Source organism: Peromyscus californicus, unplaced genomic scaffold (assembly GCF_007827085.1).
Source record: "Peromyscus californicus insignis strain IS unplaced genomic scaffold, ASM782708v3 Scaffold_11__1_contigs__length_118956290, whole genome shotgun sequence".
Lineage (NCBI taxonomy): Eukaryota > Metazoa > Chordata > Mammalia > Rodentia > Cricetidae > Peromyscus > Peromyscus californicus.
The window spans coordinates 67,258,736-67,285,974 of record NW_026294402.1 but is presented as its reverse complement, the minus strand read 5'-3'; the positions used below and the strand labels follow the sequence as shown (position 1 = coordinate 67,285,974).

The following is a 27,239-nucleotide window of genomic DNA, read 5'->3' as shown; positions in this document are numbered from 1 at the left end:
GTATTGTTTCTCTTGATGCTAAAGAAATACTCTCAGAGGTTAAGAGCACTGGCTGTTCTTCCCGAGGACCCGGGTTCAATCCCAGTACCCATATTGCAGCTCACAACTGTCTGTAACTCCTGTTCCAGGGGATGCTCATACAAACATAAATGCAGGTAAAACACCAATGTACATAAAATACAAATAAATGAATTATTTTTTTAAAAAGAATTCTCTAATTATTGGCAGTACATCCCTTGTATTTTCAGTTCTCCACTGAGTGAAGAGTGTGGGATGGTACCTGCTGTACACAGAACTACTGCATATGGTATACATAAACCACGCCAAAGACAGACTGACCAAGCAGGGATCTGAAAATAAAATGATCCAAAGACAGGCTTTTATTGCAAAGGTTTACTCAAAAACTACTATATACAACAGAATTTTAACAGGCGTTGAAAACATTTAACATTCAGTGAAACAGTTTAAGAATTCAAAGCACATTTTAAGAAGTAAAAATGCAGCATTTAAAATAAAAAATTATTAGTACTTCAAAGCAAATTATTGTTTGTTACATTCATTTCTATATCTGAAAAATCAATTTAGTAGCTGACTTAGGGATGAATTAGGCTAATTTCCACAACCATTTTTAAAAAATCTGCTTTAGGGTCCAATTTGAATTTTCTACTTTTATAATTAAGAAAAAAAATCCCTTAAACACGGTCGAGTACATGCAGAGGCATGTTTTCAGTTCAATGCTTTTCACCTACACTCTACCATACTTTGGTTTGGCTCCCAGACCATTTTTATGGGTCTACTGCTAAAAATCATTGAAACAATATTAAAAGCATAGTAGCTACAAGAGTTTCAATAACGGATTTCTACTTTATACAACTAGCCCATGGGGGCAGGGTGGGGTTCTGCACAGCTTATACACTGACTAAAAGCACAAATATAAACTTACATTTCCATCATTTCACTTTCACTGAAAGTTTTAGATAGGTAAGCTGACAGTCTGGCCGGCTAACACTTGTATGGAGGTGCACAGATTCTAAAGTTCTGTTTGCATGCTTCCGACAGACTGGAATGTTATAGTAAATCCAAACTTAAGTTTATATTCATCCAAATTCTCAACAGGTCAATTTAGCACTCTAGGCATGCTTCATTACCAGGATCATATTAAAAAATAAAGCCTTCATTAACAGTAACAATTGATTGGCAGTTTAAAGGTGTTTTCAAAAAATGCATGGTTTCAAATCTCTTCCTTTAAGTTTATTAAAGGGAATATACAAGTGATAAGGATTTTAAGTTCAGGACTAATGAAAGTTTGAAAAGTCTGATTAACATAGCTAACATTCTTATAATAATTTCATACTGGTGTACAAGATTTCTTCAAAAAGTGCTAAGAGACCTTTGGATGGCAAACTCAGTTTTCGCTAAAGTTCTGTTGTGGTTTTTAAAAACTTGGAAATCCGTATCAATCATGCTATTCGTGGCAAACTGACTTGTAAGACTGCACACACAGATGAAGTGTGTGCAGGACCTCCCTCAGATCTCACTGCTGACCTCTACCACGGCACCACTGAGCTCACCACACAGCACTGCTCTAAGTGCTCGCTCTCTGTTGGGAACTAAACTTGGAATGACTACATCACTTCAGATTCTTTCTTCCCCGTCTCCAGGTCTACTGCTGTCTCTGCTCCACGTCCTCCAGGACTGCCACCTATCAGATCAGACACCGTGTCACTGGCACTGGCTGAAGAATCATCACCCTGGTGAAGAATCTCTGTGGCCTCATGCTCAAGTAGCTCTGACGGTGTCAAAGGTTCCAAGCGAACACTGCCTTGCTCACTAGTATCAGAACTCACAGATTCAGGTTTGTCTTTTTGCCTCAGAAACTCATCAATGCTGATGTCCCCTGACGTTAATTGCAAATCCTGACCAGTCTCTGAAGAAAACTTGGCGGCAGGGGAGTCATGCTCTTTACTCTGATCACATGGATCTGTACTTTCTGAATGCTGGTGCATCTTCAGCTCCAGTTCCTGACAGGTGTGCTGTCTCTGTTCTTCCTTTCCCATATTATCTGCTCCAACATCTGAATCGTGACTGAAGATGTTCTTTGACCCGCTTTCATTTTCTGTATCTGAAACCGTTACGTTTCCTTCACAGTTTGCTGCTGCTGGAGTTTCACGTACACTTGCATCACGCCCAGCGTCTTCTTCTGATGAAGGAGCTTTATCTTGCTTACTGAAAAACAAAGCCATTTATTATCCATTCATAAAACAATGTAATTCAAAACACAGCCATACTCTAAGAAGTAAAACAAGTTAAAGAGACTTGCCTGCCCCAAAAGATACAACCCTGAGCCCTGGCTATTCTCTTACAACTTGGGGGAGAGCTGTTTGCTAGCAAAACTGTAAGAAATGCTGAAGGCACAAATCAAAAGGAACTGGAACCTGAGTGCCTACTTTGTCATAGCTGTGACTGTTGTCTGCTCAAAGCTCTGCCTGTGTCTAAGTCACATTTAAATGTCCCTAACAGTATGAAGTAAGTAATAATGGATCTATGGAAAAGTTAATTTCTTCTGTTTTATACACCCCATGCTTTCCTATATAAAATCAAATGTCTTTCCTATATAAAAATCAAATCAGCACTCACAAACATTTCCCTGATTTTTGATAACCTCATATACTTGAAAACATGCAAAGCATACATATATGCATGAGTACATGTCTATCTACATACATATTTAGAAATGTTTTCTCTGACTTTGGTGTGTAAATTGGAATAATTCAATGACTCCTAAAGTGGTAGAAACAGCTTTGTGATAAGGATGATTGTTGTGGAATATTATTTGAAGATGTCTTACATTTGTTTATGCTGTGGAACATTTGTTTAATGATGCAAAGATGTGTTGCATTCTTTTATGTTGCATTTGTTTAACTCTGTGAAGCTGTGTTACTTTGCCTGTCTAAAACACCTAATGGTCTAAGAAAGTGCTGAGTGGCCACTAGTCAGGCAGGAGAAAGGATAGGTGGGGCTGGCAGGCAGAGAGAATAAAATAAAGAAGAAATCTGGGAAAAAAGATTGAGAAGAAAAAGAAGAGAAGGAGAGGAGGATATCAGGGGACAGCTACTCAGCTACATAGCAAGCCACAGAGTAAGAAGTAAAGAAAAGTACAGAAATAGAGAAAGATAAAAGTCCAGAGGCAAAAGGTAGATGTGATCATTTAAGTTAAGGAAAGCTGGCAAGAAACAAGCCAAGCTAAGGCCAGGCATTCATAAGTAAGAATAAGCCTCTGTATGTGACTTACTTGGGAGCTGGGTGGTGGCCCCAGAGAGTAAAGAGTGAAAAAACAACCAACTATAGATGATTGCTCTATCAACAATAAATCAGCATATATTCCTGTCTGTAGTAATAATCTGTCTGGAGTTTACTCTTTCTCCATGTGTGAGGCTCTCAAGTGCCATCTACTATGAAACCACTGAGTATACAGCCAATTTCTTTGCAGTTTACTTTGTTTTATTGATCTGCATTCAGACTGATCTTGGGGCAATTCTGTTAGTTTCCAAACCACGCCCCACTGAGATTTTCAACTGAACATCGATTAAATGAAAAAATTCCTTTGAAAAATGTCTACCATGAAAGCTAGCTTAGTAAACATCTGCTTGTCTCCACAAATGTCTCATTTGTGTTGCTACTGTGAAGGATTTTTTTGTCCATACATCATGCAATTACATGTTATTAGTCTCTCAGAAAGACTTTGATTTTTACATCCAACCATCTTAATTAAAACCCAATTACCCGCTCTGAGCTCATTTTCTTATGTTTACTAGTCACAGATAAAAATCTACCCCTTTTCTCCTTTCATATTTGTAAAATTAATTTTTTGCTCAGCTCACATTGGACAGACTAGAATTCATAGAAAATCTGAGTAATGCTCAGATGATGCACTTACTTCCGGACTGTTCAGAACTCTAGGACAAAGGTGTAAGGAGGCTAGATTATCTTACCATTGAAAGCTCAAACAACATTATGATGAGGACTTTACTCATTATTTATTTTTGGGAGGGAGGAAGATTATTCTCAACAGATTAACAAGTAACCCACTATAAAATATAAAGATAGAAATGAGAAACTTACATAATTTAACTGTCTAACCTCATAATCTGTAGTATCCTATGACTATTTTCATTTAACAGAGGCCATTATTTAACAGACATACTATTTAAACGTTAACATTTTACTTATAATAAATAGTTGAAGAACTTAAAATTTATAAAATATCACTGACATATTTTAAAGATTGTAAAATCATGAATCTTGCTAAGTTTGAAATTTCAATTAAAAGTCATTACTAAAGCAGTATCATATACAAAAATTCAAATAACTCTTCCAGTTGCCAGTGAAATGTAATTTAGGCCAAGTATTCATTTATTTCAGTAAACTGGATCAAGAGACTCATTTATCTCTTATTCTTACCCTTCAGAATGTGATGCTCCTGTTTCTCCTTCAGCTGTATTATGTCTTGCTGTTTCCTGAAACAATAACACTTTTACATTCATGGCTAAACGTAAGTATTATTATAATAACACTAAACATCCTGGATAGGAGGAACTTATATGTACAAGCTAGTACCCTAAAGGAACAGGAAATGACCTTTTTGATCTTAAGTGTACACTAGAGTAATTCTTGTAATATATAATAGGCATTTTTTTCAAATCCATAACAATTTCAGTGTACCAAAAAAGTTTTGAATCAAAGTCAAGAAGCTGAACCTAACTTTACTAAGAGCTACTTCTCAGCTAAATGTGGTGACTCACATCTTTAATCCTAGTGCTCGGGAGGCAGAAGCAGGTGGATCTCTGTGAGTTTGAGGCCAGCCTGGTCTACAGAGTGAGTTCCAGGACACTAAAGACTACATAGTGAGATGCTGCCTATTTCCCTCACCAAGTTTTCCAAATGTGGACCATAGTTACTTGGGCAGAAAACTAGTTGAAACCTGAATATAAATAACAAGAAGATGCCCCTAGCATCTTACATAAAATTCTGATACTTAGAAAAAACACCTTTGAAATTTTTACTTCAAATTTAAGAATTATGATAAAAATATGATAATCTTCTACTGTCAAGCCAAAATTGAAGAAATATTTTGCTTATTTCAAATGCTGAGGAAGGAATACTAAAAAACCTCCGTCTACTAGAAGCTGCTCAGCATTCCCTAACAACCACCACTTCCCAAGCACATATGCTGTGTGGAGTGCACTAAGAACTTTACAGTTAGTTTCATTGAGTCCACAGGCGAGAGATCACAAATGATATCTGTACAAATGAGAACTAACTGCAGAAAGCACAAAGCCCAAGCGATACAGCAAGTGACGGAGGTAAGTCTAGGTCTTGGTCTTGTAAACCCACAGCAGATCGTGACAAGAATAATGGACTAACTAGTCAGACACAATTAAGTCCTTATTCTCCCCCAATTCTGCAAAAATTGGAGCAAAGAAATAACAGATCTTCACTCATAAAAAACAAAATACCAAACATGCATTTCGACCAGGTTTTAGAAGATGGAAAGTGGCTGAAGTGGTGGAAAGACTTAGGATGGTAGCGGTGACAAGGAGGTGTCTGCAGCAGGACAGTGCAAGAAGCGAGTCCCTTTGGACGGAGCACCCAAGACCCATTTTCTTTTAGAGAAATCTGGTCTAACGTTGAGCTTGTAAAAGGGAAAACTGAAGCACAAGAACTGCTGGGAGCAGCTGCTCTTTCTCCAGCACACACAAAAGGTAGTGATTTCTTCTCTTACCACAGAGACCAACAGCAGCTCTCTGAACTACCTAGTCAAGACTAGTGAGTACCAGGAACAGCCAGGGCCAACATGAGGGACCGAGAAAACAAACAAACAAAAAGAAAGATCTGGATTTCTCCTTGTAGAAAATAATCAGTCCCAAAGAAACATTTCTCATAAAGACTGTGGGAAAAATCTCTTCAGAGACTCCCTCAACTCAGCACACCTCACTTTACTACAACGAAGTCTAAACACTATCCATGCACAGTGTGAAGATTGTGTGCACACAAAGCTAGGAAGGAGGCAAACTCGCATTCAAACTTGTATCAGCGGGTCTGAGTGTGGTCACTCACCCTCAGGGAGTCCACGTCACTTTTCAGGAAGTAAGTGAAGTTCAACTGCTTCAAGAGCAGTGGGGACTAAAAGTGCTGGCACTACAACAAATCAGGACAAACACCCAAACTGGCCCAGAAGTCACTGCATTCTCCAGTACCACACACACAAGCAGAACTTGCTGATTACTGCTGAGGATGAACCACGGCTATGTGTACTGTCAAGTGGAGGGTGGTGCGCTACTGAGCTACACCCCAGAGCCTTAGGGGTCAATCTCTAAACTCATGTCTTGTTAATCTTCTGTGCATACGTTTAAAGCACCAGGGTCTAAGACAGCTGTGAACTGAACACAGACGTTTCCCCCCATAGAATATCACTTTTCTTATAAAGAAAGCCAAACTATGCACATTTTGATATTCAGTAGATGTTTCCATAGTAAAGTGAGTTTGTCATACAAAGGGAAAATCACGTATTTACTGCTAGCATAGTAAAGTGAGTTTGTCATACAAAGGGAAAATCACGTATTTACTGCTAGCATAGTAAAGTGAGTTTGTCATACAAAGGGAGAATCACGTATTTACTGCTAGCATAGTAAAGTGAGTTTGTCATACAAAGGGAGAATCACGTATTTACTGCTAGCATAGCAAAGTGAGTTTGTCATACAAAGGGAGAATCACGTATTTACTGCTAGCATAGCAAAGTGAGTTTGTCATACAAAGGGAGAATCACGTATTTACTGCTAGCAATAAACCAACAAGCAAAAACCTCCTGCTTGTGGCAGAGTCCTCTGCATGGCAGCTAAACGTCGTGTCGGTGTCAAGGAATGAGACCGACGTTATAGAGTGTTAGCACGTCAACACTCTGAAGGTCTAACTCAGTGAGCCAACAATCAGCAGTACAAAATTTACACACAGATAAAGTCAAAATATAATATGGGATATCTGGGTTACAAATGGCAGAGTTCTTAGAAAAACCTACCCCTGACTACATAAATGACAAGTGGATTTTACTCTAAAGAGACAAAGAGGCGAGCATTAGGAATTAAGAAAGATAGATAGCTGTAGTGCTGGAGACACGAAAGGCCACATAAGGGACAGGAGCAGACATGCCCCAGCAGTAGTACATCCCTCAGGGAAGGAAGCAGAAGCTCTATCCACAAAGCCAGGCAGGCAGACAGGCAGGCATTTTGTTGAAGACAGGATGGCCCAGCCACAGGAGAAGTCCACAATCCTCACAGGCCTTAAGTCCAGGATGGTAATTGGTAGGATAATGACTCCTACTGTGTGGCAGACCAGCAGTATATGGAGAAGTCCATTGACTACACCCCATATTGTATCACAATAGAGCCATCTTGAGAGGGAACCTACTTTTTGGGCCCGAGCTATTCTGAAGAACTAAAACATGGGACAATCACAAGTCAGGGTAAAGAGACACTGCCACAGAGAAGAGGATAAAAGATGGACATGCTAAGCAGTTTAGGCATCAGGGAGCTCATGTTAGGAAGGGACAAAGGTCAGTGACCCACCCTGCCCCCTACAACAAATTCGGGAACCTGCAATTACTGGGGAGGTAATAGTCCTCCACCTGCGGTTGGCAGATTGCTCAGACTCTAGAGATGCCCCATTGCTATGTGAGGTCTGATCTAGCAAGAATGAGAAACTTAAGGCCTTCCCATGCCCAGGGTGGCACCTCACAGGCTCTGAGACTGTTGGGTTCCCTCAGATCTCTTCAGCACAGATCAGTTTGATTGTTTCCTCTACTCTTTGATGCCCTTGAGAGAATTCCATGACTTGGAATTCCTCATCCACAAGCACACATGCTGGAAAATCTCTGGAGCAAGTAAGAACCTTCCTAGCCTTCAGTCCACAAAGGTAAGAAGTAGCCAGCAGTGGTTCTGAGTACACAAAGAAAGGAAGCTTCCACGGAGAATGAAGGCCTGGGCAACACTGGGCTCAGGACAGACTGCAGAAAGAGAAGGGACTCCAGATCCACACCACAGCTACAGTCTCCAGTGTTGGAGGACCCAGAAAGAAGGCTCTAAAAGTCTTCATCCTTTAAAACACTTGTCTTCTTTTATTGCATTCTACGTTCTTTTTTTATTCTTCTTTTACAGTCACCCAACTGTATTTACATCTTTGTTTTATTTTTTGCTGTGTAATCAGATTCTCTTTATTTTGTGCTCTTTTTGCTTTTTCTTTACATTCTTTCATCTTTTTTTCTCTTTACTTAAGCCTACCGCTTCTTTTATTTATCCTTTTACCTGTCTATTTTTTATTTATCCCTTTACTTGCCTGATTCTTTTATTTCATTTGTTTATTCTTTTTTTTTTTTTTTTTGGTTTTTCGAGACAGGGTTTCTCTGTGTAGTTTTGCGCCTTTCCTGGGACTCACTTGGTAGCCCAGGCTGGCCTCGAACTCACAGACATCCGCCTGGCTCTGCCTCCCAAGTGCTGGGATTAAAGGCGTGCGCCACCACTGCCCGGCTCATTTGTTTATTCTTATTAACCAACTATAAATTCTAAGTTCAAGGCCTACTCAATACTATTTCTATTATTTTATTTTATTTCATTTCATTGTTTATTTGTGTGTATGTGCATGCATGTGTGTACCATGATGCATGTGTTGAAGTCTGAGGACAATTTGCAGGTCTAAGTCCATGGACCAAAGACCCATGGACTAAATTCAGGTCATTTGGGCTTGGGTGGCAAGAGCCTTTACTTCCTAAGCCACCTTGCTGGCCTGTGCCATTTTATTTTCTACTAGTTACTTGTGGCATAGCGGTTGGCTTTAGTTGATTTAAATTATATTTCCAGGCCTGGTTTTGTTTGCTTTTAAGGCAGTTTGTTTTGTTTTCTTGGAGTAGTACTACATACTGAGCCCTCAAAGAGAAGGCTGCCTACTTCTAAGTAAAACTGGGAAAGATATCCATCCATCCCAACGGACACACAAGCCACAACTCAGAAACACAAGTAACGTGAAAAAGAAGGCAACATTAGAAATGAAAAACATGATAAAATAAGAACTCATGGCAATCCCTGCCACCCACCACCAGGCTAACAAAGGTGGTAGGTACTGCTATAAAAGTAATAGAATATAGACAGACACTCCAGGAGGCTCAGTTTCCCAGAAGCTAAGAGCTGAGTATGTGAGCAAAGAAATTCTATAGCAATGTAACTCTTACCCTCAATGCCAGGACCTACTAATAATTGAATCTAGTATGGCCTTGCAGTAATCACAGCAATGAGGAAAACTCAAATTGAGGTCAATCCTTGACTAGAAGGACCCAGGCCTGATACAAACGGCCTAAAACAGAAAAAAAGACATGTAATACACAGACTGTTTTCTTCAGTCCTAAACATAATGTCTTTCAACCAACTATGTAACTGAAAAACAAGGGGAGGGGGTGCACTATCAGGAAACAAAGAACTAGACTCCGTATAATCCAGATACAGGATTACCAGAGGGACAAATTCTACTTGCATGCACGAGCACACTCCTGGAGGAAGGTATATATGAGCCAACATGTGGAGGCAGGAGTCAACATCAAGGGTTTTCCTCAGATGTTCTCTACTGTACTTTTTTGAGACGGGGTCTTTCTTTGTGACCTGGGGCTTACTGAGGAGGCTCAAAACAAATCCCAGGGATCTTACTGTTCCTCCCTGCGTGGAGCTGAGATCCGAAGTGTGAGCCACTACAACTGGCTCTTTATGTGGCTGTGGATTAGACTCTGATTCTCATGCAAGCCTGACAAACACTACCAGCTGAGCTAGCTTCCCAGTACTTCAGACAGAAAATTATATTCATTCGAGATTTCTTCTTTAATTTTTTAGTACATGAATATTTTGCCTGCATGTATGTATATCGAACACATGCAGGCTTAGTATCCACAGAGGTCAGACAGTTGTAAGCTACAAGGTGGACGCTGGGCAACAGACCCAGATCTTCTGCAAGAGCAGTAAGTGCTTTTAAGCACTGAGCCATCTCTTCATTCACCACCCCCCTTTAAAACTTAAAATATTTACGTGTATAGGTATTTTGCCTGATTGTATGTCTGTGTACTACATGCATGCCTGGTACCCACGGAGGCCAGAAGAGGATATCGGATTCCCTAAAACTAGAGTCATAGACGATTGTAAGACACCATGTAGCTGCTGGAAACTGAACCTGGGTCTTCTCCAAGAGCAGCAAGAAAAGTTTAAATTACTACAATGAATGGGTTAAATGCTTTAACTGAAAAGGGTACAGCATGCATGAGCAGACTATGAATTTCAGTAGAGAATCATAAATGAAAATCAGAAAATACTTAAATCAAACACTGAAAGTTTTTATAGCTAAAAGTGCATTGATGGGCTCGTCAGTAAAATGGCACAACTGAAAACTCAGTTGCACGATTGTGGGTGGTCAGGACACAGAGAACACCAAACTGGAAAACAAAATGAAAAGAAGAAGAAGTTGGGTAGTGGAAAGCAGAACAAGGCTTTTAAGAGTAGGGACTAACATCAAATGGCTTTAATAGATATAAAACTGGAAGCTAGTAGGTAAGGGACAGTCGAAAAAATACCAGTTAGCATAAATGCCAAAAATAATTGAAGATACACATCAGCCCATAAATAAGCAAATTCATCAAACAGACTCCGGCACATCAAATTCTAACAGGTGACAAATGAAGATAAAATTTTGAGGCAAACAAAAGAAAAATGACAAATTACATATGCAGAAATGATCAGACATCTTGTCAAGAAACAGGAGGTAACAAATCCTTTAAACAACTGAAGAAAATGACAGAACTCTCCATTCAGAAATCTATACCCAACAAAAATATCTTCCAAAATGAAAACTTTTCTACAAACAAAAACAGCAAAAAGCTGTATGACATGAGATGTATGAAAGGAAGAAAGGTCTTCAAGTCAAAGAGAGAAACAAAAAGGTTTACAAAGAAATGAAAAACATTAGAAATGGTAAAATAAAGAAAAACATAAACTGACTTTTAAGTTTTCAATAACTCTAAAAGATTAATCACGTAAAGCACAAAATTTCATTCTTTGTATTTACGGCATATAGAAATGTAAACCATGACAATGGAGGGTTAATTTTACTATGAAGAGCAAAGACGAAACATCACTGTACCCCCACAAATATTAAAAAAGACAAACAGAAACACCACAGGTAACACTGTATTCAACATTGTTCAGCATCTTAGGTAAAAATGTACCAATTCCTTGAAAACCACAATACAGAAAGTCACTCAAGAAGTCAATTTAAAAATCTCCTGTCCAATAAAGAAACATATTTGTAGCAAAATAACTTTTAAGCCAAAGAACACTTTCTATGGTTTAAAAAAAAATGCTGTTCAAACAAATCTTCAACATGGCTTTCTTCATTCTACTCATAAAGAGGCAAAATCATTAAAGGATTAAAACAAACCACCATTAAAAAAAGCAAAGGCTAGCTCAGAACTGCCTTTAGATGATCAGGAAGATCCAGACTGTCTTATCTAGCAAGTGGTGCTTACATGATGATTCCAGGCTTCTATCCATACTAAAAACATAATATACACGCAAGATACTTTTTTTCAATATATATTTATGCTTTAATTTAATATCATATATAGGTACGCAAGATACTTTTATTCTAAAAATGTGTTACATGCTATTGCCGATTTAAATGTCTCAAAATATTAAGTCAGCTGGAAATATTAATTTTCATGGTTTCAAATGCCTAAGGTTTTCCTGATGTTGGGATTTCATACGAATTTATCACCTTCACTCAATAGTAAAATTAAGCAATAGACAAAATCAAAACATATGATCTTTGTCAAAACAGAAACACCTTACAATTTACTTTAAATGAGACTTTTTAGTCTCAATTATTTTCATCCTACTAACAGTAATAATTGTTACTGATATTCATTTGCAGTTGAAATTTTTGAAAAATTGTGGCAACAATTCTTTCAAATAAAAAAAATTATGAAGTTATGAAATAAAACAAACTTTACCTTAGACACAGATTCTTGTCCCTTAGTGGGAGCTTCAGTTTTTAATCTTAAAAACAAAATAAGTATTGATTATTTTATATTATACTTACAATTAGAAAATATGAAATAGGTTTTTGGCATGCTTAATTAAAATGTAAATCTAAAGCAATGTACAGTCTATAGTAGACCTGAATGATATTGTAAGTACTTAATGTAAAAATAAAGTCCTGAGAACCAGTAAGAGGCTGAATGGGTGTACAAAGTAGATGAATGGCGTGTACTTCAGGACAGGACCCTGGCTCAGGGGAGAGTGCTCGCCAAGCCACATGTGAGGCCCTCTGGTGTGATCCCCAGAACTAGAAGAAAGGCATGTATTTCCTTCCTCTCTAGGAACAACAGAATTTAAGAAACGGTTTCTTTGCTAAGTATAGTTACAAAAGGAAAGAAAATAAAACATTAGTAAAACAATTTCTAAGAAATACTCTAAGAATGAAAAGCAAGCAAAAGACCTGTATGCATAATTTGCAGTAGTGTTTACAGATCTTAGGGCATAAAAATAGAGATGATTTTGATCTATTACAAAACTCAATGTGACAAACCTACTGCAAAATATATTATAACAACTTATTCTGAAGGCAGAAAAAAAAACAAAGAAAAAAAGAATTTTGAGGGTAAATCTCATAAAAATCGCCATTCAAAACACATTTTTAAAATTCCTGACTGCTAAAAATGTTAATCATTCTAATTTTAACGAAGACTCGTGACATCTCTATCATCTAAAAAATCAACTTATTGGAAGGCAGAGGCAGGCAGATCTTTGTGAGTTCAAGGCCAGCCTGATCTACAGAGCAAGTTCCAGGACAACCAGTGCTACACAGAGAAACCATGCTTGAAAACAAACAAACAAACAAACAACTTAATATAAAGTAAGTTTTTCTAAAGGACCTTTGTTTTAGAAACTCTGAGGACACTGAATTTGATTTTAAATTGCATGAGTAGGGTACCTACTGACCTGAAATACATTATGAAGAGTTAAGTGATTTGTAATTTTATAAAGACTAACTAGTTACACAAAATGTATAATATACTTAACATAAAGCTATTATGACAAATTTCATGTGTAAAAATGAAGATATCTAACAGAACTATCAACTACCCTAATGGCCTTTTCCACGGTTAGTCAATGACACATGGAGTTAGCATACACCCTCCTTTGTAAGGCTACAATTTAACAACCAAGTATATGCAGATGGGTATAGCTAAGTGCTAAATAATCTACCTCACATACACAAATCTCTGCACTTAATCCATAGTCCACCAAAAAAAAAAAAAAAAAAAAAGGGAGAGAGAAAGCTGTAATTGTTTCCCTAGACATTAGTAATCAAGTATTGAGATTACTTATCTATATTGTACTTAATAGATAAAATTGTAACAAAATGGATAATGAAATTTTTTAAGTAGAAGTATATTATAACAATTTATAATTAGTTCAAAATTGAAAAAATAAAATTTGCACAAAAAACTGAGAACTTAAATTTCTATTCTTTTTTTGGGTTAAGATTATTTAATTGTTTTAAATATTTAACCGTTAGCAACAACATGCACAAAGATATTACGTAAACTATATAGTGCAACTTCATTGTTTTAATGAAGCACATAGGAGAATTTAAAAGCTTTAAGAATACTATGTATAAGTAAGAAAATAAAATAGTTGCCTGAAAAAGCAAAAATTATGTTTATGAAATTTTGAAATTAAATTTGTCTATTGCAACTGATTTCCATTTCTAAGCACTTAAACATCTTGAATTCAGTCTGAAAAACTGTAACAAACCACTCAGAAAGTATTTAAAAATACTAAGATTTTTTTTTTCCATTTTACTCTACTATTGAAAATGCTAGCAAATCCCACTGTTAACCACATTGACATGTCTCTAGCATTTCACTAGGTCAAGTGAGTCCTCTCAATACCTCTGAAACACGAGGCTGGTGAAAGACTTTCACTATTCATTCACTAAGAGACTAAGAGGTCAGAATATAAGAAGTTATTGAAATAACTAGCACTAAGAGGCTTATTATCTCAATCCTGTTTTGTGCCTTTACCATACTAGTAGACTCTTTATAGGACAAAATTGTAATAATCATTAGGATTCAGAAAACCAACTCTAAAATAAATTAGAAATGTACACTGTAAATTTCATCACTATAAACTTACAAATGAAAAGCACACTATGATTTTACAACAAAAGCATACTTTAAGATTCATAAACTTAAATACATACTAATACATTATTCATACGTATAGAAAAAGAATTGTACCTAAATTAAATATATTAAAGATACTTGCTGAAACAGCTGTAATTTGAGATGTAGTCATTTTCCTAAGCTCAAAGTTCGGAGCTAATGACCTGCTACTAGGCAGTTACATGGCTCAGCTATGAATGTGTACTATGTTTTTATAGAATGTAGTATAGTATTTTAAATAAACATTAAGATTTCACTACAAGGAACAGAGTGTTGATTTCAACACCAGTAACCAGATTTGCAAATAAGTAATTTTTATTCTCCATGGAAACCCACTGAAAAAGATCTGTGATAGATTTCTACAGGTTAACCTCCTTTCTCTATTTTCTGCAGAGCATGTGCTCAACACAAGGCTATACATGAAGGGAATATTCTGGTTCAATTATAGTACTGTGCTCCTCTGAGATTTATTCATACTATAAACATGCCAGGAGGCAAGGGAGGGCCTACAAGGACACGAACCCTCAGGTTCATTTTAGGTGGGCCACACTCTGTTTCTAAGGACATTTAAAAACCCACGACTTCTATGCTAGTTTTATACAATGTAAATTTCAATGTAAGGATTTTTTAAAGAGGGCTGTGGAGATGGCTCAGTGGGGAAGATGTTTCTGCCCAAGCATGAGGGAACTGAACTCAGATTTCCAGCACTATGATAAAAGCAAAGAAACACACATCAGTAGTAAAGTGAAGCACGTCAGACAGTCAGGACTAAATAGGAAAGCATCAGACTAGGGATGAACAGCGAAACAGCAAGAACATCTTTCTGACCATTTTCTTTGAGATGTCAACAAACTGATGTATGAACTAGATGCCTGAACTAGACATTTACCATATTCTGCATAAACCTGTGTGGTAAGTGTTCTGGTCCCAAGAAACAGTCTCTCCTCTTGAGAGGTCATTGTCAAGGAAATCTACTGAAAGAAATACTTAGAAAACTGTGAAGTATTAGAAAAGAAACATCTGTGTCTATGCTGGCTTCTTAAAGGACTGAGACACTATGATCAGGAGACAGGAAAGGGGCAGCAAAGAGCACAATGAAATTTGGCTCTTTAGGAGGAACAGAAGTTAGCAAAGCAGAAGACCAACCCAAAAGAGAGGAAGCAAAAAGATTAAAAAAATAATAATACCATGAAACGAGCTAGCAGTGACAGAACCGAAACAGTACGGACTCGTCTCACAGAAGCATGGGACAAAACACAAATAAAAAAAAAACAGCAGTCAAAAGACAAAACCCTGGAGACAGCAGAGGCCACTCACTTCAGGGAAGACCATGACAGTTAAGTGTCCATATTAAACCTAAGACTTTAGGACACAATAAGTAAATTGGAAACAACAGAATTTAAGTCTTCCAGACAGAGGTATATGAGGAAAAAGAAATACATCCTTGGACTAATCAGAACAATGACACAGGCATTCACTAAGATAAGAAATTCAGGCTGGGCGGTAGTGGCGCACACCTTTAATCCCAGCACTCGGAAGGCAGAGCCAGGTGGATCTCTGTGAGTTCGAGGCCAGCCTGGTCTACAGATCATCTCTCTATAGAGATCCAGGACAGGCACCAAAGCTACACAGAGAAACCCTGTCTCGAAAAACCAAAAAGAAAAAGAGAAAAAAGAAATTCAGAGGATATGAACCATTTCTGCAGAAGATAAATTCAGTTTGGGGCACAGAGAAGTTGTGATGCCTGCAGAACATCCATGTGCAACTATCAGTCACTCCCAACATTATTTCTATCCAGGTAACTTCAAAATCAACATCCAGAGCAAGATGCCTCTATTTTTCTTAGTTTTCCAATCAGCTGATAATTCAATTAAAAAATACAGGCTATTCCCCTGGAGTCCTAAGATTTCATTATACAACTGCCTTAATCTTACAGATGAAAGAATCTGAGGCCTGAATGCTAAGCTGCGAAGCCACAAAGGCAGGTTAAACACACCCCACTCCTACTGCACTGCTCCCAGCAATCCCGCCCTGTTCATGATAATTAGGCTCTCTTATGACCATGCCAGGAAAAACGAAAAGATAATTTCTCTGCCTCAGAATGTTTTCAACCCTAAAACATGAGTGTGGCTGTCAGATTAATCTTGCCAAAAGACTGACTCCATGTGATCTTTGCTCTGTTTTGTTGCTATGCATCAGAAATGCTACCCTCAACCTGGGGGATACATTAATGTCCCAGTGCTATGAATGCGTCACTTGTCGCCTGCCCTTCTGTTGAAAGAGAAGCTGGGTCTGCCTTATCCAGTTCCTTGGGTAATCAACCAAGACAGGAGAAATGCACCTGTAATCATAGGTACAACCAAATAAATAACAGTACTTAGTAGTTTTAATTCTGAAGTAAACAGTCAAAACTGAAATGAGATCATCTACTTAGAAGTCACATGACCTATGGCAAACTATTTGGCTTACTATTCCCCAGTTTTCTATAAGCTCAGGATAATGAGAGCACTTAACGATTTCTCAGAATGAATGAATAAATAAATGCAAAATACTTAAAAGACTGCCTTGTGGGCTGGAGAGATGGCTCAGAGGTTAAGAACACTGGTTGTTCTTCCAAAGGTCCTGAGTTCAATTCCCAGCAACCACATGGTGGCTGAAAACCATCTGTAATGAGATCTGGTTCCCTCTTTGGGCCTGCAGGGATACATGGAGGCAGAACACTATATACATAATAAATAAATAAATAAATAAATCTAAAAAAAAAAAAAAAAAGACTGCCTTGCATACCTAATGCCATCAATAAATGTTACCTATTATTATTGCCATGGAAACAGTCTAAAACGACTTTTCTGGCTCAGAGCCTGAGTGTACTACAAGGGCTACTTTATCTTCACTGGTTGATTCTTCTGCCATGCTCCCACCACACCCTCAAACACAGCAGGCATTCATTTTGACTGATATTCCCTAGGACTAGTCTTATTTCCTCTAGTACAAAATGATCCATCCATTCTCAACATGAGGGTTTGATCTGGTTATCGAAAGTTAGACCATCACCTCAGCTATTCAGAAGGCAGGGAACATGGTCAGTGGTGGGACACTTTCTCTAGCATGTGCTGGGCTGAGGCTACTGTTCAGTAGTAGAGACACGGCTTTGGTACTTGGCTGGGAAAACAGTTGGAGAAGTAGCCAGCATGTTCCAAACTCTAGGTTTGACCCCCAGCACAGAAATAAATACATGTTAAGGAGCAGAAATATCATTCTAGATACATTTTTTTTTGTTTTTGTTTTTGTTTTTCGAGACAGGGTTTTTCTGTGTAGCTTTGCGCCTTTCCTGGAACTCGCTTTGGAGACCAGGCTGGCCTCGAACTCACAGAGATCCGCCTGGCTCTGCCTCCCAAGTGCTGGGATTAAAGGCGTGCGCCACCACCGCCCAGCTTAGATACATTTTTTTAAAGTAAGTGACATAAGGAACAAACAAAACAAAATGTGCACAAAAATGTAAAAAATTAAGATCACCACTGTAGGCACAGCTCCAAATTATTTTTTCCCACTGTTGATATCCCATTTATCATCTATAACAAAGTCCTCTATCAGAAGGCTGAAAGAATGGCACTGACCTCAGAATCTATGGTAGAGACTGGTACAGACTGTCTAAAACAGACTGACTACAAGGAAGTTAATTTATCTTTCCATCTCACTTGGCATCTCACTCTTCCCTGCTTATCACAGGATGCCATGGCAGAAAACTAAGCTGCAGAAACCATTTTATGTTCATGTATGTTTCATACTATTCCATGTGAAGCCCATATACATTATACCTACTCTGATAAGGAAACATAGCTTGAGTTCCTGAAGATTTGGTTTGAGATCTTTTTTTTTTATTTATTTATTTTTTTTAAATTTTCCAGAGCTGAGGACCTGACCCAGGGCCTTGTGCTTGCTAGGCAAGCGCTCTACCCCTTGGTTTGAGATCTTAATGACGGAGATCCAGGAGGAAGATGTTCCAGTATCTCCAATCACAGTCACCACCCAGAGGTTCACAGAAGAGAAGAGCCCCAAACGACCTCACAGACAAGCCTGGTTTGCACTTTACCCCCACACTAATCTAAATACAGGAAATGAATAGGACATTTAACTTTACAACTTGGATTATGACCAGAGTCAGACCTCTAACTGAGATTAGAAATTAACAAGAAATAATGGACTAGCTCCTTACATATTATTCAACACTTACAGATTCAGTAAGAGTGCTTTTTAACCAAAAACAGTATTTTCAAATGTAAGGCTTAAAGAAAAAGGTTGCCTCCACCAATAAAAGTTTACTTACTATTTGCACACATGAAAAATGATGATAACTGATTTAGCTGACAGTAATATAACAAAATGGCATTTCACTTTGGGTTCCTTCTGATGTAGTATTACACAAAAATTATACAATGTGACTTATATGTGGTATGAAGTATTTAAGTAATTATGAAATCAGCTGACCATGTGTCCCTGTGAGGACATGGATTCATTGCAGACTTCCTGTTTACTGTTCTGGCTCCCTTTTTCTATATTACCTTGGTGCCACAGAGCATACCCTTCAGTTATGTTTCTAAGTCCAATTCCTGACACAGTCTTGGGGGCCATTAGCATCAGTGTCATGAGTATACAGGAAATTACCTATATCATACCATGAAAGAGTTACTGAGTACCACTGGTGCTAAGCATAAAACTCAGTACTCAGTAATTCTGAAAACAGAGAAAGGAATTGAAGAAAAGTCAGTTTTCAATTTTCATTCCTTCCTCGTAGTCTTTATATTTGAGGGGTTAATAAAGTATAATAAACATATTTGTATCTGAAAATGCATTTTACATCATTTAAATCTTCAAAACAAAGACAACTTTCAACCTAATTTGAAGAAACTAGAGTAGCCTTCCCACAGCATAAGACAGCGGCGGGGCTTTATACTTACCACAGACTTAGTAACCATGCTCAGAACTAAGCAAGCACTGAAAACTATTTCAAAAGGTACTCTGTAGGATATTTTATTCACTGAACTAGATTCTCTTTACAAGCTTGAGTTATAGATAATATTTTACTACAGGTTCTTCTGCTATGAAGAAGGCTAAGAGACTTTCTCTCTTTTCCTGTTTTTGAGAAAGAATCTCACCATGCAGTCCTGGCTTGCCTAGAACTCGCTATGTAGACCAGACTGGCCTCAAATTCAGCGATCTGTCTGCCTCTGCTTCTTGAGTACTGGGATTAAAGGCATGTGCCACCACACCCGGTAAGAGACTCATCTTTCTATTCTTAACTTTTTCAGGAGGACAAGCATCACAGAAAAAACAATAGTTGACTTCAGTTCTGTTTTATAGTGAGTCTATATAGGCACACTGGAGAACACAGGAGGAGGAGACAGAGAAAAGGGGAACAGCAACTTCACGCCTAAGTTCAGCATGACCTAACACTAGAAAAACACGTACTACTTTCCAAAATTACTTCAGTGCTACAAAAGAAAGAACAACAGTACTGCTAACTAGTACAATGAATGTATTTTTATAAAACTGGGTTGTATAAACAGCCAGAGAATTTTGAAAATGCCTACTTGAAATCAATTAATAAAAAGGTTGTCTTTAAGAAAGAAATGTCAGTTTAAAAGGACTGTTGTCTTTCTAAGCAGAGAGGGCTCTGTACTAGATTTCAATAAGGCAATGTTGTTCCATAGTCTTCAGACAAAGCAGGCAGAATCACACTCAATTCTGGTGTTAGAAAATTTCATAATATTTAATTAAAGCACTGTGATAGCATTCAACAGTAGTTGAGAAGAACATATTGCAAGACTGAACTGTAAGTCAAAACTGTAAATAACTACAGTACAGATGGACTGTCACTAAAACTCTCAACCATGAGATTCCACACACAGATCTCCAGTTGCCAGGGTCTCCTGTCATTAAGAAATAATGGCACCAGCAGAAGAAACAGCTGGAGCAGCAGCAGGAGCAGAAGCAGAGACAGCAGCAGCAGAGGTGGCAGTGGCAGCATTGTACATTTACTAAGTGCCTAGTTTCCCCAGGCTGTGCCAAAGAATTGAAATGTTTAAGTAAATTATTTGAGTTAGTAACACGATCCACTGATTTCCACACATTGTTATAGCTGTCCTACAAAGAAATACTGTTTCTTTTAGTGATGAGAAACCTGAAGATTTGCAAGGGTTAAATTTTACTGGAGCTACAGTCTATTTAACAAGGATCTAAGCCTGTATCTGTCTATTTCAGGCAGACATTCCTGTCATTAGCACCATCCGTCATAGTGGTGTGGATAAACAGATTTTCAGTGTGGAAGATTAAAATCACTAGGGTCTCCTATTTCAGTCATAGATACAAAAAGGAACAGTAAGCCTCTCCAAGTAGTCAAATACCAAGTTGGTAAGAGTAAGGCTGAAGGATCTCAAAAATTACAAGTGCACTGAATGTATGAGATGGGCTATAAAGTATTAAGTTACAAGGCAGTATAGTTTAGTGGAAGACTGTGATAAAATTTAAAAAGACAGTATTATCAAAACGAACCTAGGATATTCATAAATATTCCCTCAAAATATAATGTAGTGCACTTAAATACCAGAATCTGATGGTGTGGCTGACACATTCTGCAGCATTAACTCTGTACACAAGGTAAGAAAAGAGAATTAGCAGCAATGTTTTGTGAAATGATATGAGTGGGCTAGAATGAAAAACGGGTTGAAAATCAGGGTGATTATCTTTCAGTAAAACGTAGACAGAGATAAAACTATGGATGCTAACATAACAACAGTAACAACCACACAGTCACTTTCACACTGTCTCCTGTGTACTCGGCACTTGCAGAGACCATAAGCATATACTAATTCCTTTAAATCCCTCAACCTTTGAACATAGCCTCTTTTGTGATTTACATTTTAAGAATGAGGAATTGGGGCAGAGAGGTCAGGTAACTTAACTAGAGACACTCATATCTAGTAAACAAGGCAAGAATTCCAAACTCTGCAATCTACTACAAAGCCTACACTCTTACATCACAGAATCTGTTTGATGGTCTGAGAAAGTTTAATATGGAGCTGGGCACCAATTCTGGAAGCCATTTAGGGAGGAAGCAGAACTTTATAATCAAAAAAAAAAAATATTAAAGAAACTTCTTAACAGATGATGTAAAGTCTCGAAATAATAATAGTCTCAAATGGTTACTAAGGTAACCATGCTCTGGAATAACAGCATCCTTTGTGCCTACAATCAGAGGCAGAATTAGTTAATAATTGCTCTGCCTCTGTTATGTACTACTTTGATTTTATAAATGAGGATATCATTTTTCCTGATATAAGTGGGAGAGTGCACATGTACTTGCTAGTATTTAATTATACACTACACTTTATGTGATTCAGGAACATTTTCTAGGAATCCTAAGCCAACTATTTATACAAATTATTTTTTAGATTCAATTAAGAAAAATGATAATTCTATACATTAGGATTTTACATGATTTATTAGATTTCAACATCTAGAGATTAATGTCAAATAAATATTGAAGGAAAAGTGGGCCAATATTCTCTAAGACATTCACTATAGAATTAAAAACAATACATTAATTAATCTCCACCCACCCACTCCCGCCCCTTTTCTCTTTCATTTCTTTTTGAGACAAGGTCCTGGAACTCACAGAGATCTATTTGCTTCTGTTTCCCAAGTGCTGGTACTAAAGATATGTGCCATCACACTAAGCTAATTTTAACCTACATTGCCTTGATTTATTTGACTCTATGATGATTTTCCCCCAGATCATGTATAAATTATGGTTATACAGTTCACATATGGAACCAGTCACCTTTTATAAATATATAAGAGGATACTTTTTATAAAAATACATGTAGTATTGAACTGATCCAAGATTAAAATAAGCATTTAATTTTTCAACATCAAGCATCCTGTTACTATTTGTGGGAAGAGGGATATGTTGGATTCTGAATTCAACTCCTCTTAAGAAAAAAAAAAAAGACATGTAGGCATAACCAAGTTAATGCCCAGACCTTATACTTCCTCACCCACTTTGTGTCTTTACTCAAATATTGTCTCTCAGTAGGGTCTTTTCTGATCATCAAAACTAAAATGGCACCCCCTTCCAAACCCCACTTTATATTATTTCCTTTCTCCCCTCTATCCTACTTCACTTTTCTTCCGAATACTAAGCACATTCTAGCATGTTGTTTATTTTACTTTTTAATTGTCTGTTTTTACCACTAAAGTGTAAACTCCATGAGAGCAGCAATTCCAGTTTCTGTTTCTAGCACACAGAGAAGAGCCAGGCATAAAGTACATATTCAATAAATATTTTATGAATGAATAAATGAAGTATAAGAGATAGGAGGCTGTTCCAGAAACGTTAAGAATTCAGAACTATACAAATCTAAGTGTGGCAATGGATTCAGTGTACAAACTACGTTTTATTCAGTAGTAACCCCAAAGCACATAGGCATGAGATGGCTTTATGTGACCAGTATATAACTACTTTTTAAAACTTAACAGTAAAGTCAGGTTAGAATTAAAGAGCTGACAAGTACTAAACAAATTTATTAACTGCCTATAAAGTTTTGTGTTGCTTTAAAGCATTTTTTTTAAGTTACATTTGTCAGAACTTTGAGAGAAAAATGTTGCAGGGTATTATGGCCATGCCTGTAATACCAGCACTTGGAAGGCTGAGGCAGGACCATGAGTTCCAATAAACTACACAGCAAAACTGTCTCATTTAAAATTGGGGAAAATGGGAAGAAAAAGAAAAAAGGCAGATAAAGTGAACTTGGTGCACATTATAAAAAACAGTTCTGTGAAAGAGGAGATAATATGCAAATACTCAATCATGACCAAGGGAGAACAGATTCTCTGGTCTGAAAATGACAGACAATTATTGTTAAATGAAAACAAGACATTTTTTTTCCTGGTCAATTTTTAAAAGAAATTATAAAGCAATAAAGACTATTGTATCAAATCTACCACAAAACAACAAACTGTTGTTAGGGATTTTAGAAATGCTTTCATGTATAGTATAAAATTGTTCAGAAGCTTAAAACTAATATGGAATTCACCTCTTTATTGTTACTTGCAAGGAAACAGAAAACAAAAAGTAGTCATCTGAAAATGGCTTTATCTCTGCTCTAAAAGCACATATAAAGCTCTGCTATTGGGGTGGGTTTCTTATTTTTAAAATGCAAGAAAAATAAGCCTTTCAGAGCCTGCTGATTCTAACTGTTAAGACCACAACAAGCACTTCATTTGTTTCCAAAATCCACGAAATCAGTGCTGCAAGAACAGAGGCCTTTTAGTTGGGCTGAGGGGAACACAAATGTACTAAGTGGATATACTCTCAGTAGACAAGTCAATCAACCAGACTCCATACAGAAGTTAATGCTTCTATTTGCAGGATAAAATTTAGTTTTATGTGAAATTATTCATTAGGAAATAATTTCTGAGACTAATATAAGATTTACTAAAATAATAGATCAAAACAGTTGATTTGAACTCAATATAACTAAGATAAAAAGTTACAAGGTTAAGTAGGAAGAAGCTCATGGATACTGGTTACACTTTTAAATAATCTTACTTTTACCCAAAGGGATAAGATGTTAATGACTCAGCAGCAATTCAATTAAATGTTACTTTAAAACTTGTTTTTAGAATCTTCAAGAAGTCTCACCAGTTTGTTACACCTTAAAACTCACAATTACTTAGATTAATAACCCTCAACTAGGGAAGAAGACATAGTGGTCTAAGCAACACCTTAATTAAAAAGCTACAAACAAGCAGCCTACATGAACTTTTGAAGTTCTGGACAAAATGAAACAAACATTCAAGTATTTTTAGAGAATAGAAAGACAGACATCAATAAATTCAGAGAACAGAAAATCAAGCTATCAGAATTAACTTAAATTTTAAAAAAAGAACCTGAGAATTATATTAAAATTATAGTTAACATGGGACAACAGATTTTTAGTGACAGTAAAAAATAACTGCAATTTTAGAACATGTCACTGAGAAATGTTGTCTGAGGACTAGACACTGCCATCATCTCCCAGCTACCAGGGTGTCTCAGTGTCCTGGATTGCCTGCCTTTGTGCTAGAGGAACATTTAAGGGCAGCAGCCAAAATGACCCAATTTTAATTTGGGTATCAAAACATTAATTTGATGGGCTTTTCTTGTTCACAAGTGGCCCACAAGATTAAGATCAAGAGCCAAAGCCACCAATGGGAACCATGCTCAATTTGGTGGGCTTTGAGGTTGCCTCTGGCCGAATCAGCCTCAGCCCGATGGCAGGCCAGAGCCTAGAGCAAGTCACACAGTCAGTTCATTCTCATTCCTGGGAAAGAGAGAACAGGCAGCACTTGTGTCCATCGAAGGGGACACTGTCCAGATACACCCTGGACATGTTTTGAAATCTCTGGGCTGCTTCTGCATCTGAAAAATAATAGAAAAACAGCACAATGACAGACAACGAATGAGGGAAAACACAACCATCTGGCCTAAAAACTCAAGGCATACGGTATGAAGAGAGCAGACAAAACAAAAAGCCATATTATTTGGAATACATTACTCTGGAGGCAAGTACAGCAGAGAAAACACAAATTATTTTAAGCAAAGAAAAGAGCACAGTAACAACAGTTATTTTTAGAGAGCCAACTGGAGGGAAAAGGTATGTTAAGCCATGTGAATCTGACATAAGATAAGGCAGAACAAGAATTTGGACGCCTGCAAAAGCTGGAAAGAGCTGAGTAACGAGCACTGGTGTCATGGACTGTGTAACTGCCTTGTGTAAGAAACATCTCAGAACTTTGAACTTGGGAAATTCCAACTTCTCTTGCACCAGGTCATGAGCTCCATAGAGCAGGAACCAATTTCAACAAGCAGCTTAACAATAAAAACAAAAAACCTTCAGTGTTTTTTCACTCCTGTTAAAGGAATACTTAGAATGCAATTGTGCTAAAATCCACCAAAGAAAAACACACTTAATAAAAATTACACTTACTCGGAAAGATGTTCAGAAGCTGGGATACAAACAGAAACTGAAATCAGAAGAAAAGGTTCACATTTATAAGAGTATATGAACAATGATCAGTGAAATCAAATTACTTAGTAAAGAGCCCCTATTTTAGCTGACCAAAATAGTAACAAATACAAAATATTATAAATAGTAGTTATGTAAACATACCTTTCTCTATTAGAACTTGGCAAGTATGAGTTTCATGTTGACTTAAGTGTGTAGCCATATTATCTAAGCCAGAAACATCAGTTAGGAAATCACAATTAAGGCACACTAGAGAAATGCCCCTATTAAAAAAAAAAAAAAAAGCAATAAAATAAAGGGTTTTATTTTTTATGAAACCATACACAGGTTCAATACTATTTCCATTTTTTGTCATAACTTACATTTTGTTATATAAATTTGATATAACCTTTAGAAAGTGGTATAGTCACATCCAAATTATAATGTCATTTATTTATATAAAGTATTCATGTTTAAAAGATAGAGATAAGGCTTAGTGCTAGAGTGCAGGCCTAGAATACCCAGTACCACCTCTTCCCCAAAAAATATTTGTTTTAGGAACATTCACCTTTTGTATCAGCTGAAAAAAGCTACCAATAGGTAGTCATGGCTCCGCTAACAGCTTGCATTAATATAGTTAAGCCATACTGTTTCTTTGACATCAAAAGTGAGGATATAGCATTCATTCACTTAATATACACTGAATAAGGCTCTTTTACATACTACACCACTAGGTGTTATGCATATATAATGGTGAACAAAAAACAAGTGTAGTTCATGTTCTAATGGAATTTACAATCTAGGGTTTCATTTAGTCAAAGACAAAATTAGAAAAACAATGCAAAGGCGCTAAAAATGGATCACATGACAGTTACTATCAAATGCATGCTATGCATTAATGTTCTCACCACACTTGGTGCTATCTTCACTTACCACTGAATTAACTAAAGTAGCTAATAAGACACTGGAGTGTGCAGGCCTGAATATCTTTTCATGGCAGCATCATTAACTAGCCCACCTGCCTATCTGCCGAAGTCATTAATGAAATGTGTGATAATTATAAATTTTTAATGTATAAACAAATTTCTTGATTTGGGAAAGCATGGGAGGTTTGAAATGTTACATTTGGGTCTTTAATAGAGAAAGTTGGTATGCTGAAGGTAAAGAAAATCTAGGTACAGAGAAAGCAAGACGATACTCAGTAGGTCAAACTAGAGAAGACTAAAGTTGGTTCCTAATGACTTTCTTTTATTAGTTCTGGTTGTAATTCTTCTGCTTTGAGGGGGCTGTAAGGTTCTTTTTGGTTTTTTGAGACAGAGTTCCTCTGTGTAACACAGTCTTGGCTGTCTTGGAACTCACTCTATAGACCAGGTCTGCCTCTCCCTCCTGAGTGCTGGGACTAAAGGAATGCGCAACCATGCCCAGCCAACTGTAAGATTCTTTAGAATCTCCTTAATAAATTATTTTTGCTTAGGTGAAAAAGAAATGATCATGCAATGTGGTCATTATTACTGTTGGTTAAACAACAAAGCATGCTTATTTGAAGTTTGTCACAGCATAATGTTTTATAATGTGAAACTAGCCAGGTGCGGGAGTGCACGCCTTCAGTCCCAGCACTCAGGAGGCAGAGGCAGCCAGATGTGAGTTTGGGGTCAGCCAGGTCTACAGAGTGAACTCCAGGACAGCCAGGGCCACACAGAGGGAAAAAGGTATGTTAAGCCATATGAATCTGACACAAGATAAGGCAGAACAAGAATTTGGACGCCTGCGAAAACAAACAAACAAAAAAAAAAAGTGAAGCTAGGGGTAGGAGGCAGGAGAGATAGCTCAGCAAAGCTACTCTTCTGGAGGACCTGGATTCAATTCCCAACACCCATATG

General features: G+C 37.3%; 1 protein-coding gene across 4 annotated transcripts in view; it reads right to left on the bottom strand.

Annotated features, from left to right (window-relative positions):
* Nucleotides 1-357: 357 nt before the first annotated feature.
* Znf280d (zinc finger protein 280D) overlaps nucleotides 358-27,239 on the bottom strand; it is an 88,220-nt gene continuing 61,338 nt past the window's right edge. For 3 of the 4 annotated variants that reach the window (XM_052713913.1, XM_052713902.1, XM_052713924.1), the window contains 5 exons: nucleotides 25,525-25,643; nucleotides 25,342-25,378; nucleotides 12,092-12,137; nucleotides 4,462-4,517; nucleotides 358-2,226 (listed from right to left, as the gene is read on the bottom strand). In XM_052713913.1, coding sequence (XP_052569873.1) covers nucleotides 1,626-2,226; nucleotides 4,462-4,517; nucleotides 12,092-12,137; nucleotides 25,342-25,378; nucleotides 25,525-25,643 — 859 coding nt within the window. In that variant the 3' untranslated portion in view covers nucleotides 358-1,625. The remainder of the gene's footprint in view (nucleotides 2,227-4,461; nucleotides 4,518-12,091; nucleotides 12,138-25,341; nucleotides 25,379-25,524; nucleotides 25,644-27,239) is intronic. The other variant, XM_052713931.1, reaches the window with a different exon arrangement.